The sequence below is a fragment of the Dipodomys merriami genome, unplaced genomic scaffold (genome assembly GCF_024711535.1).
Source record: "Dipodomys merriami isolate MVZ:Mamm:240054 unplaced genomic scaffold, mDipMer1.0.p SCAF_4, whole genome shotgun sequence".
Lineage (NCBI taxonomy): Eukaryota > Metazoa > Chordata > Mammalia > Rodentia > Heteromyidae > Dipodomys > Dipodomys merriami.
This window is the reverse complement of record NW_027205603.1, coordinates 63299670-63312899: the sequence shown is the minus strand read 5'-3', so window position 1 is coordinate 63312899 and position 13230 is coordinate 63299670. Positions and strand designations below refer to the sequence as shown.

Below are 13230 nucleotides of genomic sequence, written 5' to 3'. Positions count from 1 at the left end.
CAGCAATACCAGTAGTTTAAGACCAGTGAAAAGTTGTTAGGATGGTAAATTTTATGTATATTATACTATAATGTTTTAAATAAAAAATGATTCTACACTTTGAAACAGAGATTCTACTTCTAACCAATTCTGATAACAACAAAACTCCTAAAACATAAACAAATTTATTGCTATTTTACTAAAGCATGAGTATTTAGAAACAAATTAAATTTCCCTTACTGAAAAGAATATCATAGTACATCAGCTTAGAATAACATGAAAACATTACAGTAATTACTAAGATGTAGCAATCTGGAAAAAGCTTCAGAAATCCGGTGAGATGCTCATTCTCTAAGTGAAGAGGTAAGGCTGAAACTCGGAAAGCTCTCTCACCTGGGGACGCAGCTCATCCTGTTCATCTCTAGCAGTGGCTCGTGGGAACACTCAGTAAATATTCACTGACTGCCTAGCAAAGTGCCCCCCCTTCTCTTTCTCCCCCCCCCTTCCTTTTCCCTTTTCCTTTCCCTTCCTCCCTCTCTTTCCCTCCCTCCCTCCCCCTCCCTTTCTTCCCTCTCTTTCTTTCTCTTCTCTCTCTCTCTCTCTCTCTCTCTCTCTCTCTCACACACACACACACACACATACACACAAAACCTAATTCCAGATGAGTTGTAATTTAAAGATACCTTGTTTAATAAAAGCTCTACAAAGGCTTTGAACCTTAAACCAATAAGAAATTATTGAGACCAACAGAGAAAGAAGAAAAGCTAAATGCACATGATTCATGCCTTGTATTCCACAGCCTAGAATGAGAAAACAAGAAGAAGGAGATGGGAGAGAGGTTGGCCAAGGAAAATGAAGCTGAGACCCACACCCCCAGTTGCTGGAGTGTCTTCCAGTGCCTGTGTGGCCAGGCACACAGACCCCAGAGCACATCCAAGAGTCACAGCAGAGATAGCAGCTGGCCTGAGGCAGGCTTGCCATGTCAATAAATGGCCTCCGCTCCACCCAGGCTCTCACAGGCTTGCTGACCCCAGATCTAAAAATCCCTGATGGAAAATGGTTTTGTTCTGGGGGGAAATCCTGGGCTGGAGAAGAAATTTCTGCTAACAAGCTACATTAATTTTTTTTAATAATGGCAGTCACAGTGAATGAGTTCTGCAAACCTAGGTAAATCTTTTGGTAAATCTTTTAAAGCATGCCACATAAATAGTTTTTTTGTTGGGTTGTGTGTGTTGATGATGTTATTGTACTGGTAAGAGACTTTGAACTCAGGGCCTGAGTGCATTCCTTTAGCTTTGGCACTCAAGTCTAGTGCTCTACTACTTGAGTTCTACTTCCAGCTTTTTGCTAGTTTTGGAGATAAAGAGTTCCATGGACTTTCCTGCTGGGGCTGGCTTCTAACCACCCACAATCTCAGCCTCCTGTATAGCTAGGATTACAGGTATAAGCCACTGGCACTCAGCTACAATACTATTGAATGAGCATTTACAAAGTAGCCATACTTGGAAACAATGTATCAACATAATTATAAAAACAATGAGTAACTATTACACATACTCCTACTCAAAAATTAATTTTCTCCTCTTACACAGGTATTGTATTTTACCAGGAATTCCTTGGTGCTGCTTTTCTCACCGTGTTTATATATTTTTTTGGGTGAGTAAATATCTCATAGGTAAGGTATGTGAGACTCCTGTTACTTTTATATAGGATTTTTGGCATTGTATCTAAGGTATAGAAAATTAGAAAATAATGTAAGAAACACTGGTTTCCTGAGCACTTAAAGGACACATGTTTTTCAGCTTAACACTCTTCACAAGGTTCAATGTCTTTGGCTTTGTGATTTGGGTCTCCCTCTGAGGGCACTGAAACACTGGAGATTTTTCAGGTTCCTGCCAAAGTCAGGATAAATTCTGCTGGCCTTTGTAGTTACTCCACAGATCCCACCATGCCTTTAGGAACCCCTAAATTACATCTCAGTTTGAGAACCATGCTGCCTCTAAGATGGCTGAATGAAAGGCTAGGTGTAGAGTAGATCTGTAGGTCTAGGCCTAACAGCCTCAGGTGAGTAGCATCACTTTCTTGTGTTAGAGTGGCCAGCTTGACTACTCCTAAGATTGGAGGGCCTCATTGTTAGCATTGCTGGCAAACAGAGAAGAGCCTTGACAATACATCAGAAGCGTCTATTGGCTCCAACTGGCACCCCATTAATGCTTGCTTAGCTGCCTCTTGATCTGGTATTCAGCATAACCATTGTTATGCAAACTTGAGCCTAGACAATTTGCAGCATAGGAAACCATCTATCTTGAAAATTCAGTTTCATAAGACATTTGGGTGAGGCCAAACTTCTGGGGTCTGGAAACTATGACTACTCTTATGGCCAAGGACAATGAGATTTCTTAGAAAATTAAAGAATAAATTGTTTTTCACTCATGTTGCCTGCCAGTAATGGGTCTGGGCATGCATGGATAGAAAACGAGACCTAGTGTCTACCCAGAGGAGCCTGAATTAGCCTCCAGATGGGAAAAACCTGGGGCAAAGATTTATTGGAAGCTGCCCAAGTCTTGGTTCTGGGTATAAATATTATTGGCTACAACAATTAAGACAAGTTCTAGGCAGCTTACCATGAGAAACAGAATAAACAAAATGGATAGAATTTATGTCATGTAGAAAGTAGAGGTCAGTTATTTACTATCAAGATGCTTCAGAATTCTTGTGTTCTTGATATTTTCTTTACAGGTGCTTTCTGTCATTCCTTGGTGTATTTTTGGTGACAAGAAATCGAGAAAAGGAACATCTGCAACAGTCCTACGTTGATTTTGGAAGTGTTCCTGGTAAGTTTATGTATACATATATATGTATGTATGTATGTATGTATGTATGTATGTATGTATGTATGTATTTATGCTTGTATATGCTCTTTAACTTACAGACACACATAGCCTTATGAATGAAACCTTTGTTGACACTATTTTTATTAACATAAAAACATTTTTTGCAGTGCTAAGGTTTGATCTCAGGCTTTCACCCTTACTAAGTAGGCACTCTACTACTTGAGCCAATTGATATATTATTTTCAAGGTAGGAGCTTGATTTATGATCAGGCCAGCCTGGACTGTAGTGCTTCCCTTAGTCACTGGGATGATGAATGTGTACCACTGACTCAGCCATTGTACTTACCCTAATAGCTTTGGATGATCACAGGTATGAAACACTGTGCCAAGCCGTTAGTTGAGATCGAGGATCATGAACATTTATGCCCAGTCTGGCCTCAACCACAGTTCCTCAATCTCTACCTCCCAACAGATTAGCATCAGGAGCTTGAGCCACTACACCCAGCTAAAATACAATTCTTAACCTCAAAAATGTACATTTAATGAAGAAGCCAAAGATGATGCTCTTATTATAAATAATAGTTTATAGTAGGTCAGTTTTGCAAAGAGCACTGAGGTCATAAAAGAAGTGACCGTGTTTTTTTGTTTTGTTTTGTTTTTGTTTTTTGTTTTTTGGGTCCGGTCGTGGGGCCTGAACCCTGGGCCTGGGCACTGTCCCTCAGCTCTTCAGCTTAAGGCTAATGCTCTACCACTTGAGCCACAGCGCCACTTCCGGCTTTTTTCTTTTTTTTGCTTACGTGGTGCTGAGGAATTGAACCCAGGGCCTCATGCATGCAAGGCAAGCACTCTACCACTGAGCCACCTTCCCAGCCCCAGAAGTGACCATGTTTAAAAGTGTGAAAGGATAGGAAGAAGTGTGGGGAATGGCTTGCTGCAGACCCTTGCCATTTGCAGAGCCTCTGCAGTACATCCAAGCACTGAGAAAGGTTAGCCGCTCAGGAGCACCACTTCTGGGGAACACTCTGTGGTTTCTGCTCCATGGTACCAAGGGTGACATTATTCCAGTCACCAAAACCTGAATTGCTTCTTTTCCTCCTCCATACTAATCTCATCCAGATGAGGCCAGCATAGAGCATCTTTCTCGTCCTCTATTCCCTAGCTACTCAGGCCTATAAACTACAGAATCACATTCCATAGCAAGTGAAACAGCCCATTGTATCCTTACTGTTTCCCCCATCCAGTGTCAACCATCACTCAGTGTTGCTAGAAATTTGGGGTGACCTATCGATTTCAAGCTGGAATGGAAATACTCCCTGAACTTTTTACTGTTCCATTAGCATCATACCTTTGACGCAAAAATCATTAAGGTCATTACTCTAAGATTGAGAATACAATGCAAGAATTGGCATTCGTGGTGGTAATGAGCACCATAGATGCCATGGTTGTTTGTGTGTTTTGTTTTTGTTTGGTTGTTTGTTTTGCCTGGGGCTTGAACCTCAGGGCCTAGGCACTGTCCCTGAGCTTCTTTGGCTTAAGGCTAATACTCTACCACTTGAGCCACACCACCACTTCCGGCTTTTCTGTTTATGTGGTACTGAGGAATCAAACTCAGGGCTTCATGCATTCTAGGCAATCTTACTTACCATTAAGCCACATTCCCAGCCCTAGGTGCCAGGCTTTAATATAGCCTTGATGGGAAATAATTAGGTAGAAAATAAAATATTAGGTAGAAAATAAAGTTTACTTGCTTTTAAATGTATTTTTCATTTCACAAAACCTCATGGATCAGATTGGTAACCGTTTTTTTTTTTTGAAGCCATTGTTACAAGCTGTTTTCCTGACCTGTTCTATGCATTAGACTTGACATGGAAAAGAAGACTAGATGCTGAGAAGCAAGGCTGGAGATGTGCGAGTGCTTCCCATGAATCGGAGCTGAGCTCAGGGTGGGCAGACTGCTCTCTCACATGTGAGGGAGAGCGTGCCCACATATCAGTGAACATGGGATTCCGTGGGCCTTTCTTCCCTGACGTTTGTAAATCTTTCCTATTCAGAGGGTGACCACATGGTGGGTTTTTTTTTTTTTTTTTTTTAAGGAATGAAATGTGGCCTAAATTGAAGAGAAATTATTAGGACTTTTTCTTCTGTAAGAGCTTGAAAGTTTTTTTATGATTATTATCTCCACAGGGAAACAAATGTTGGACAAAATACAACCAGATTCAAATGGCTTATCCTATGGAACTTTGCCTGATGGAAGTGACTCAACAAAGAGCCAAAGTGGAGAGAAGAAAGAGGCCTGAAATGCCGAGAGGGATGGCTGTTGGCCTGTTACTTGATACCACCTTTTTAAAAAGCTACACATGTTCGACTTGTGTCAGCAGCTATTTCATGCTGACATGTGCGAGCATTCGCTTCAGTTCTCTCCTCAATATGGACAGTCAGGGCCTTCCTCAGAACTGACAGTCCAGTGTTTTCATGGAATGTAATACGAGGTGTTTCCCACACCCTGGACCTCTCCCTAGTGATCATCTAACCAGCTAGGTCTTAATTACAGCCTGGCTGCTCAAGCAGGAATGTCATGCAAAAATGCACGTTTGCAATATTTGGCCATAGAAGGCATAAGTTGCTTTTCCCATGAGGCTTGTGGAGGCAGTTTTTTGGCTTTAAAGTGATCCTAAGCCTACCACCTCTGTCCTGAAAGAAAGGGCTGACATTCCTTTTTTGCAGGACACTTTTTATGAGCCTTCTGCAACAAGCTCCTCTTTTTATCCCTAAATTAGAATAAGTCATCTCTTCTAAAAACTACTATTAAAATGCTCCTTTGAAAATAGAGGGCCTCTTTAAAATCAGAATTTATAACTGGCATTTGTCATGGCGTATACCAAAACTCAAAAGATCTGAGCCTAAAATGACCTAAGCCTTAAGAAAAAAGAAAATATTAAAGCTGAGCATGGTTCTACATAGCTAGAATCCCATCTACTTGGGAGACAGATCAGAGAATCATGGTTCAAGGCCCTATCTGAAAAGCAAAATAAGCAAAAAGGACAGAGGCATAGCTAAAGTGACAGAACACTTGTTTAGCAAGTGCAAAATGTCCTGAGATTAATCCCCAATACTAACAAAATGAAAAGAGGAAAAATGTTTAACAGAACTGTACTCTCTCCCACAGCACACACACTAAAATTGCACCAATACAGAGATTAGCCTGGATCCTTTGCAAGGTGGTGGTGACATTTTCTTCAGCCAGATGATCCTATTATACTTGCATTGAAACTGAAGACAATCGATATGTCATGTACCTTTGTTGCAGACCTATAATTTATCAGGTCAGCTTATATGTTTTAACTTCAACACAAGTCCTAACAATATTCTAGTGATATTTGCACTATATGCCATTTCTGCCCCATCATTATTTCATGTTTTGTTAATACTTCTGTGTAAAAGAAGAATTATGATTAAAGAACAGATTTCTGCTGCTTAAATCTATGGACCTGAATGTAACAACGTATTCAAACCTAAGACTTGGGAGAAGGCTTTTTGGCTACAATTAATCCCATGTCTAAATACTTTAGCAGGGAGATTCCATAGTGTTGTTGTTTATAATTTGATATGGAAATGAGAAGAGCCTCCAGTGTGGCTGAACAATAAATTCTGCCTTTCATATACCTTCATATGTGTCCTGACACATCACTCCAAAGTCATTCCAGCCAGTTGTCTGATGCAGGGGGTTCAACATTGAGCTAGCAAGATGGCAATCTTTTTCTTTTCCAGTGTTGGTCCTAGGGCTTGAACTCAGAGCCTGTGCACTGTCCCTGAGTTTCTTTGGCTCAAAGCTAGCTCTCTACCACTTGAACCACAGTGCCACTTCCAGCTTTTTCTGAGTTGTTTATTGGCAATAAGAGTCTTGTGGACTTTCCTGCCAAGGCTGGCTTCAAACCACAATCCTCAGATCTCAACCTCCTGAGGAGCTAGGATTACAGGTGTGGGCCACCAGTGCCCTGTGCAAGATAGAAGATGGCAATTTTAACTGCTTCAGGTCTGCAATTTTTTTCTTCATCACAGCCTAAACTAACCACGCTAGACTGAGATTTATCAGTAATGCATGCAAAATAACCCAGAACCCATATCTGGCCTCTGAACTCCTGGTAACAATTTCTGTCATCATGGAAAGTGTCCCATTCATTTGGATACAGTAGTTGGGTGATTGATTCTTTACTAACTGGATGCAGCATGTTGGTGCTGGCAGGCTCAGGCACCTTAAGCTATCTTCTGTGAATTTCAGAAGGAAAAAACAAAAGATTGGGAAATAATAATACTGAAGAGTTTTACATTTGTAGCTTGAGTGCTAAGCTTGGAGGAATTTTTCACAAACATATCATAAGGCCAGTATGTTAATGGCCACCAACAGTTTGCATCTGTTAAAAAATTTTGAGAAAGCCAGGTGCTGGTGACCCACATCTACAATCCTACTACTCAGGAAGCTAACTTCTGAGGATCACTGTTCAAAGCCAGCCAGAAAAAAATCTATGACACTCATTTTTTTTCCATTTAATCAGCAAAAATCTGGAAGTCAAAATGTGGCTTAATTGGTAGAGCATCAGCCTTGAGGGGAAAGGTAATGGAAAGGGCTAGGCCCTGAGTTCAAGCCCCATCACTGGCACACATACACACACACAGAGTCAAGATGACATTGACTCGTATAGTTCAGCCGTGGTTTATAAATCTAGGATGTATATAAAATTTATTCACACATGATCTTTTTGTATTGTTTTCTCAAAGTAAGGTAAATAGTAGCTTTTAGGGTTTTTTTTCTTTTAAGTACTAAGCACATGACAACAACCAAAACCAAGCCAGTCCTTTTGCTGGCATTGTGATTGGGTTCCTTTAGCCAATGTTTGGCTCCCTGACTATTTGTCTAGACCAGGATCTGGCAAACTTTTCCAGTAAAGTCTCAGAGGGTAAATATTTGGGGGTTTATGTTGTCCACACAACTTGCCTGTCCCCACTAATTAGCTCTGCCACTGTATCACAAAGCAGTCACAGACAACATGTAAACAAATGAATGTGGCTATGCTCCAGTAGAACTTTATTTACAAAAGCAGGTGACTAGCCCATAGGCTGTAGTTTGCCAAAAAGTTGGTCCATACTCTGCTGCCTTTGCCATGTGATGTTCTTGAACATTGAAGAGTTTGGGTTTTTTTTTAATGACACTTCATGACTCATCACAAATCAGATACTAAGAGTGAGATTGATCACACATTGGTATTTACATTATGATCTTTTTCTTTTGTAAGATATAAATGCAAGTGATGACTTTATGATCAAGGTCCAAGTTTCCCTTTTTGAAAAGTAGTAATTCTTTTGTGAACATCACAAACTACTGAAAAAGTCTCTTCTGCCCCACACTCCAAGTTTATAATAACTCCCAGAGAGAAACAGGAGAAACAGAGAGAGAGAGAGAGAGAGAGAGAGAGAGAGAGAGAGAGAGAGAGAGAGAGAGAGAGAGAGAGAGAGAGAGAGAAAGGAAGGAAGGAAGGAAGGAAGGAAGGAAGGAATTTCAGAACAGAAAAGCGCGAAGACCCCCCAACCCTTGCTGGCTACACAGCAAGCCACAGCCAGCCCAGCCCGGTAGGGGCTGCTGGAGTCCCCAGAGACATAGGTCATCTGCAGATTGCCCGTGCAGAAGACTCCTGAGGTACTAGTGCTGGACCCGCTGGGAGCCTGCACAAAGACCCTTCCCCCACCCCTCATCTGCAGAGCAGTGCGACTGTATCCCACCAAAGCCACTCGGCCCCACAGCCCTGCGGAGAGGGGGGGGGACCCAGAACTACAGGGGTCCACCCCCAGAACGCCAGTGCATAAGACCCTCAAGGTACTGGTGCTGATCTGGAAAGCACAAACAGACAAACCTCAGCCCTCAGAACCTGCATGGAGACCCCTCGCCCACCCCTCGGCCAGAGGCCAGTGCAGCCCATGATGCCGACCTGGACAGCAGCAACAGAGGCCGAGCCGGGAGTTACACAGGCAGAGCCGCCACCGCCCAGCCCACAAGCATCTCAACCTATTGCAGAGTGCAGTGGCAACCAGCCACCTACATTGCACAGAAACAACCGCTGGAGAGTTCCCAACTAGTCCCAGGGTGAGTACCCCACAGGGGACAGCGTATCCCCTCTCAAGGGAGACCAGGACCCCCAGATCCCTGCCCCAACACCTGTACTACAGGCTACCCTAAAACTGGGAACTGTTTGAGCGCTCCACCAGCCCGTGGAGCATAGCCAGCCAGCCAGGCTAGATCAAGAGCGCCCCTGGAAGGGAGCTTAAACGCCCAAGCCAGGACCAGCACCTGTGGATCACAACCAGCAGTGGAAGAAACCCAAACTGTGTACTCCAGGCTGTGAAACCCAGGTGGGATACACAGCAGCGCAGGCCCTACTGGTGTGCCCCAGGCCGGAGACCGGGAGCCAGGACCAGGCCTGGGAATTGGGTGCATGAGCAACACAACCAACTCCTCCAGATTGAAGTCAGAAGGTGATCACACCCCTCAGCAGAGGAGGGAAAGCAGGGAACCACACCCCCTGGGAATCGCCCCTGTGACAGCAAAAGTCCTGTGTGTCCAGGACAGGAGAACCAGAAGCCCAAACCCCACCAGAACCTGACCCGTATATCCCAGGCCAGGGATTGGACAGCTCAGGCTGCCAGCACCTGATAATAGTCAGGAGCTCAGGCTAGTAAGGTAGCTCAGTGATAGAGTGCTTGCCTTGCATGTATGAGGCCCTGGGTTCCAATTCCTCAGCACCACATAAGCAGAAAGGGCCAGAAGTGGTGCTGTGGCTCAAATGGTAGGGCACTAGCCTTGAGCTGAAGAGCTGAAGAACAGCGTCTAGACCCAGAGTTCAGGCCCATGACCAACCAAAATAAAAACAAACAAAACCAGGAGCTCATAGCAGACTCCAGCAACTGGGAGAGTACATCCAGCACACTCAATCTTGCCAAGAGCACCTTTAGAAGTAAACAGGAGCAGTCAAGGCTGCTCAGTCCTCCTAAAGGCAGAAACTGCCAGTGATCTACAGCAGACAGCCAAGAGCCCTACATGGGTCAGACTAGCATCTGAAGGTCAGCCTCTCCCCCAACAGAACTGAGACCAGATACAGACTCAGCCAATCCAGGGCTGAGAAAGAGCTTCATCAATCGATCCAGGAACCAACCCAGAACCAAGCAAAGGCAGCCACTTATTGACCAAAGCAAAATTTCAGGTTAGTCTCCAATAATCCATGAATCCCCATGTGAAAATCACAGAGAAAAGTTACAAGGTTTATCAACACCCAGGATAATAAGCTACCCCCAAAAGCCAGCAGCCACCCAGGGGAGAGCCCCAGTGGAAGCAAAGCAGGAATGGAAGACACATGCTACATCCAAGAGATGCTGGAGGCAATGACTCAAGAATTAAAGCGAGAAATAGATCAGAAATTTAAAGAACACAGAAATGAAGTATCAAAAAAGATGCAGGATTTCACACAGGGGAAGTACGCAAAAATAGATGCAGTACACACCTCACTAAAAGGTGAGAATAATACTCTGAGAACCAACATAGAATCCACGCAAACCACAGTAGAAGCCATAAAATTTAGAGTATCAGATACGGAATAAAAAATGCAGCAACTGGAAAGAAAAAAGTCATATATGGAGAAATCACTTAAATTATGCCAATGGGAAAGCCAAGAGCAAGCAGACAGTGCCAAAAAACTTAACCTTTGTATTATTGGAGTGGACAAAGGTGAGGAATATCAAAGCAAGGGAATACAACACCTATTCAGCAAGATTATCAATGAAAATTTCCCCCATCTGAAAAGAAAACATCTTACCTACATAACAGAAGCATATAGAACATCTAACAAGCAGGATCCTAGAAGAAATACTTATAGGCACATATAGTAAAAATGATAGATCTGAATAATAAAGAAACAATCTTGCATGCAGCAAAAACAAAGAAGGAGGTATATTACAATGGGAAAAAAAATCAGAATCACTGCAGATCTCTCCACACAGACGCTGAATGCAAGAATGGCCTGGGAAAGTACGATCCGAGCCCTGAGAACCAATAACTGCTAGCCCAGACTGATATACCCAGCAAAGCTAGCCTTCACATTCGATGGAGAAACTAAATTTTTTATAGTAAAGAAAAACTATAAACCAGCATTACAAAGAATACTGAGAGGGGGGAACACAACCTGAAGAAAGCAGCCAAGAACAGAGATCTTCATCAACTTAATAAGCACAGGAGGAAAGGAAAGAAGAAAAACTTAGGAAAATGGATTGACAGGAAACAATGCATCTTTCTACAATACCCATAAATATTAATGGACTCAATTGGCCAATCGAAAGAAAAAGAACTGCAGATTGGATCAGAAAACAAGATCTATCTGTCTGTTGCTTCAGGAGACCCACCTCTCAGCCCAAACATACAAACAAACTCAGAGTGAAGGTTGGAGAAATATCTACCAGGCAAATGCTCCCAGCAAGAAAGCAGGAGTAGCTATCCTGATATCTGACAAAATAAACTTTTCATTAAAACCAATACAAAAAGACTAAAAAGGACACTACATATTAATACAGGGAACAATCCAAGAAGAGGATATTACCATTATCAACTTATACTCCCCAAACACTGGAGCACCCAAATATGTTAAGCAAATACTCTCAAACTTACAGAATAAAATAGATCCCAATACGATAATACTAGGAGACTTTAATACCTCACTCTCACCAAAGGACAGGTCTACCAACCAGAGGATTGACAAAGAAGCTACTGAATTAAGTGAAGCCATATTTCAAGCGGAACTGACATCTACTGAGTTTTTTACCCTCAAACGACACAATACACATTCTTCTCAGCAGCTCATGGAACTTTCTCCAAAATAGACCATATCATAGTTCATACAATGAACTTAAGCAAATACAAGGGGATTAATATAATTCCCTCTATTCTATCTGACTACAGTGGAATCAAGTTAGTTCTCAATAACAAAGCATACCAGAGAATTACTAAAATACATGGAAATTGAACAACACACTTATAAGCAACACCTGGGTAACAGAAAAAAATTAAAGAAGAAATTTAAAAGTTCCTACAATTCAATGAAAATGAATACACATCACAAAGAAACCTGTAGGACACAGCAAAAGCAGTCCTGAGGGGCAAATTTATCACCTTCAGTGCCCACATCAAGAAAATAGAGACAGACCAAGTAAATAATTTCATGTTGCAATTAAAACTGCTAGAAAAACATGAAAAAAATGGAACCTAAAGTTACTAGACAGAGCCAGATAACCAAATTAAAAGCTGAAAATAGCAAGAGAATAGGAAAATTATAAATAAAATTAATAGAACAAAAAGTTGGTTTTTTGAAAAAATAAAATTAATGGACCTTTGGCAAGATAAATTAAGAAGAGAGGAAACCCAAATCAACAAGGCTGGGGATGCCACAGGAAAAATCGCAACAAATACCCAAGATATCCAAACAATTATAAAGAACTATTTTCAAAAGTTATACTCTGTAAAGAAAGAAAACCTAGCAGAAATGGATGCATTTTTAGAGAAATACAAGTTGCCCAAACTTAGCAAAGAAGAAATAAATCAATTAAATTAGCCAGTATTTTACAGTGAGATACAGAAAGCAATCAGAAGTCTTCCAACAAGGAAAAGTCCAGGACCAGATGGATTCACAATGGAATTCTATAAGACCTTTAAAGAACTAATACCCATACTCCTCAAGCTCATCAGAGAAATTTAAAAAAAAAAAAAAAGGGAGCTGTCTCAAACTCATTCTATGATGCCAATATCACACTCATCCCCAAACCAGGGAAAGACCCCTCCTAAAAAGAGAACTACAGACCAAGCTCCTTGATGAACACAGATGCAAAGATCCTTAACAAAATTCTAGCTAACCGAATCCAGAAACACATTAAAAAAAATCATACACTACGACCAAGTAGGCTTCATCCCAGAGATGCAGGGATGGTTTAACATACATAAATCAATAAATGTAATCCAATACATCAACAGATCCAGGGTCAAGAACTACATGATTATCTCCATTGATGCAGAAAAGGCTTTTGATAAAATTCAACATTCATTCATGCTAAAAGCTCTGGAGAAAATAGGAATAGAAGGAACATTCCTTAAAACAATACACGCCATATACAACAGACCAATAGCCAATATTATACTTAACAGGGAAAAACTACAACCAATTCTCCTAAAATCAGGAACAAGGCAAGGATGCCCTCTTTCTCCACTCCTCTTCAATATAGTCCTGGAATCCTTAGCCAAAGCAGTAAGGCAAGAAAAAGACATTAAAGGGATCTGCATAGGGAAGGAAGAAGTAAAACTATCCCTTTTTGCAGATGGCATTGAAGGGTT

The 13230-nt window shown here is 41.7% G+C and overlaps 1 protein-coding gene across 1 annotated transcript in view; it reads left to right on the top strand.

Moving 5' to 3' along the window:
- Positions 1–6476, top strand: part of Nipal2 (NIPA like domain containing 2) — a 78006-nt gene extending 71530 nt beyond the window's left edge. The window contains exons 9-11 of the mRNA XM_069991123.1: positions 1572–1635; positions 2719–2813; positions 4998–6476. Coding sequence (XP_069847224.1) covers positions 1572–1635; positions 2719–2813; positions 4998–5110 — 272 coding nt within the window. The 3' untranslated portion in view covers positions 5111–6476. The remainder of the gene's footprint in view (positions 1–1571; positions 1636–2718; positions 2814–4997) is intronic.
- The last annotated feature ends 6754 nt before the right edge of the window (positions 6477–13230 follow it).